The sequence below is a fragment of the Sinocyclocheilus grahami genome, unplaced genomic scaffold (genome assembly GCF_001515645.1).
Source record: "Sinocyclocheilus grahami isolate Dianchi unplaced genomic scaffold, SAMN03320097.WGS_v1.1 scaffold298.1, whole genome shotgun sequence".
In the NCBI taxonomy this organism is placed as follows: Eukaryota; Metazoa; Chordata; class Actinopteri; order Cypriniformes; family Cyprinidae; genus Sinocyclocheilus; species Sinocyclocheilus grahami.
The window spans coordinates 1,105,597-1,108,254 of NW_015505477.1; the positions used below are offsets into that span (position 1 = coordinate 1,105,597).

At 40.5% G+C, this 2,658-nt stretch overlaps 1 protein-coding gene across 1 annotated transcript in view; it reads left to right on the forward strand.

Moving 5' to 3' along the window:
- The window catches only part of LOC107601065 (ribosyldihydronicotinamide dehydrogenase [quinone]-like), a 13,990-nt gene extending 12,554 nt beyond the window's left edge, over positions 1-1,436 (forward strand). The window contains exons 4-8 of the mRNA XM_016293075.1: positions 48-215; positions 310-440; positions 531-644; positions 765-866; positions 1,056-1,436. Of these exons, the coding sequence (XP_016148561.1) occupies positions 48-215; positions 310-440; positions 531-644; positions 765-866; positions 1,056-1,355 (815 nt within the window). The 3' untranslated portion in view covers positions 1,356-1,436. The remainder of the gene's footprint in view (positions 1-47; positions 216-309; positions 441-530; positions 645-764; positions 867-1,055) is intronic.
- The last annotated feature ends 1,222 nt before the right edge of the window (positions 1,437-2,658 follow it).

The window sequence follows — 2,658 nt, forward strand, 5'->3', positions numbered from 1 at the left end:
TTGGCTTGGCTTATTTCGTTAAGTCTTCGGTTAATTGTCTTTTTCAGCCGCAAAGACAGTGTTGCTCGTGTACGCGCACCAGAGCGCTGGGTCTTTCAATGCGGCTGTTAAGACTGCTGCTGTGGACGAGCTGAAGAAACAGGGCTGCCGCGTGCTTGTGTCTGACCTGTATGAAGTGAAATTCAAGGCCACGGCAACAGAGGATGATATTACTGGTGTGGGAGGCAGGGTTTCGTTTGTTATAATAGTGAACTAAGAACTAGTCCCTTATCGGAGCTCAGTGGGAGTTATTGCACATTTGTTTCTCAGGAGCGGTGAAGAACCCTGAGCATTTCTGTTATGGAAATGAGACCATGTTGGCCTGGCAGGAGGCGCGACTAGCTTCTGATATTGTAGATGAGCACAAGAAACTAAAAGAAGCAGATCTTGTTATTTTTCAGGTATGCCATTTCTTTTTGCAAATGTGTTTGTATGTCCCTCCCCCTGGTCCTCGTAAGTCTTTGACCATTTTTATTGTCAATTTCTTGAAGTTTCCCATGTATTGGTTCTCTGTTCCTGCCATCATGAAAGGCTGGATGGACCGGGTTCTTACGCTTGGTTTTGCATACACCTTGGAAAAGCGCTACAGTGAGGGCATCTTCAGAGTGAGGCCTTCCCATCATAAACCTCAGACTTGCATTAATCACGAAAGATTATCAAGTGTCTTTAATGAAATTACAGTGGGCTGTTAGTATTGGAATAATTGGTGTTTCATTTCATGTCAGGATAAGAAAGCCATGTTATCCTTCACCACTGGTTCCCATGAGACCATGTTCAGCTCCAATGGGATCAACGGAGACATGAATGTTACTCTGTGGCCAATTCAAGTAAGAATATAGTATATATATAAAAAAATTTCTGGTCCCTAGACCTTTTATTCCTTTGAAGCTCTCACTCTGTAGGGTAAACCCTTTGAAGGGATTCGGGCATGGGGATGAACCCTGGAACGCAGCGTTAATTGAGTGTGTGCTTGTCATACAAACCTGAGACTCCTGCACTATTTCCTCTTTTTGTAGAATGGGGTCCTCAACTATTGTGGCTTCCAGGTCCTTGCGCCACAGATCTTCTGGGCACCCACACATCTCTCTCCTGAGGCTCGCGAAGGCCTGTTGGAAGGCTGGCGCACTCGTCTTCAAGGTCTCCTAAACGAGGCACCTCTCGCCTTCCCACCTGCAGACATCTTTGACAAGGGGAAAGGCTTTCAACTGAAGCCTGAAGTCCGGGAGAAGCAGGCTGATTCCCCTTTTGGTCTCACTGTGGGTCACCACCTGGAGAAACCGCTGCCACCCCAAAGCCAGATGAAAGCTGGGGTGTGAAACCTGCTGCAGCGCTGTCCCCATGTGGCCATGTCCTTGTTTAACAGTCTCAAAGCTAAATTTGACATGAATAAATTTGTTCATGTTTTGAATGAGTCTTGGAATTCATTTTTAGTTGTATAACCCCACAATTGCTCCTGTCTTTATAAAAAAAAAAGTGCACCCAAAAAGGGAAGTTGTCGCGTTACCCACATGTTGTTCCAAACCCATAATACGGTTTCATCTTCAAAACACTAAGATATTTTGTATGAAACCTGAGTTTAGATATTCAAAAGGTTGTAAGGGCATTGTTAAACTAATCCATAAGAATTGAGTAAAGAGACACTGTCTTTATATGACGAGCAGAATTAATTTAGGCTTTTAGACATCTAAACACGCATACATGGAGCAAATCACATAAGGTAAACGCGGAAGCTTGTGTATGTCAATGAAGTTTGAGTTAGTATGTGACGTGCACTCATTCTATGTTTGATGTATGTGTTTTATCTGCGAGTAGAAACCTAAATTAAATCTTAAAGCATTTTTATCTTTTCAAAAGTCTTTAACCATTCAATTCATATGGATTGCCTTTCTAACCTTTTTGGATGTTTAGGTTACCTGGACTAATTAGAAGTCATTACAAATATATGAATTTGTGTTTTGAAGATTAAGTTTTATGCGTTTGGAACCAAATGAGGGTGAGTAAATGAGTTATATCTTTTTTATGGTGAACTATCTCTTAAGAGTCGCTTAGAAACCAAAAGAAGTACATTTTGTGCTCCTTAGTCAAGGAATTCACTACTCTATTTAGTTGCTCCTTCAGTGGTCTCCCCTAGGGGTTTTTATCCAAGCAATTCTAAGGCCCCAAATATCAAGAACAAATGTGTTTGCTCTGTTTCAGAACGAGCAGCACCTTAATATGGCACGTTTATTCAAAGGGTATTTGTCCCAGCTGTACACTGATTTCCCATTTCCTGTGGAAATTCCTCAGAGGCATGTCCTTTTCTGCAACAAAACTCTTCAGCAGATGTCTGCAGATAATGCTTTGAAATCCTGCTGTGTTTTTAATGCTGTATTAATCTAAAACAGATCCTACATTTTAATCAAGTGTAATCTGGAAACAGGTAGCCATGCAATCTCAGAAACTTTGAATATATTCCTTTTACTTTTTAAAAAAATAATTAGTTTTCTTGCTTCCAGTTAGAGTGTGAAGAAAAAAACATATGAAAAATGTAGCTTATCTGATAAGACATTTTAAACAAAATTGAATTCAAAATGTGAAATAGAGATGATTTGTTTGAGATAATAGAATACTACTAACAGA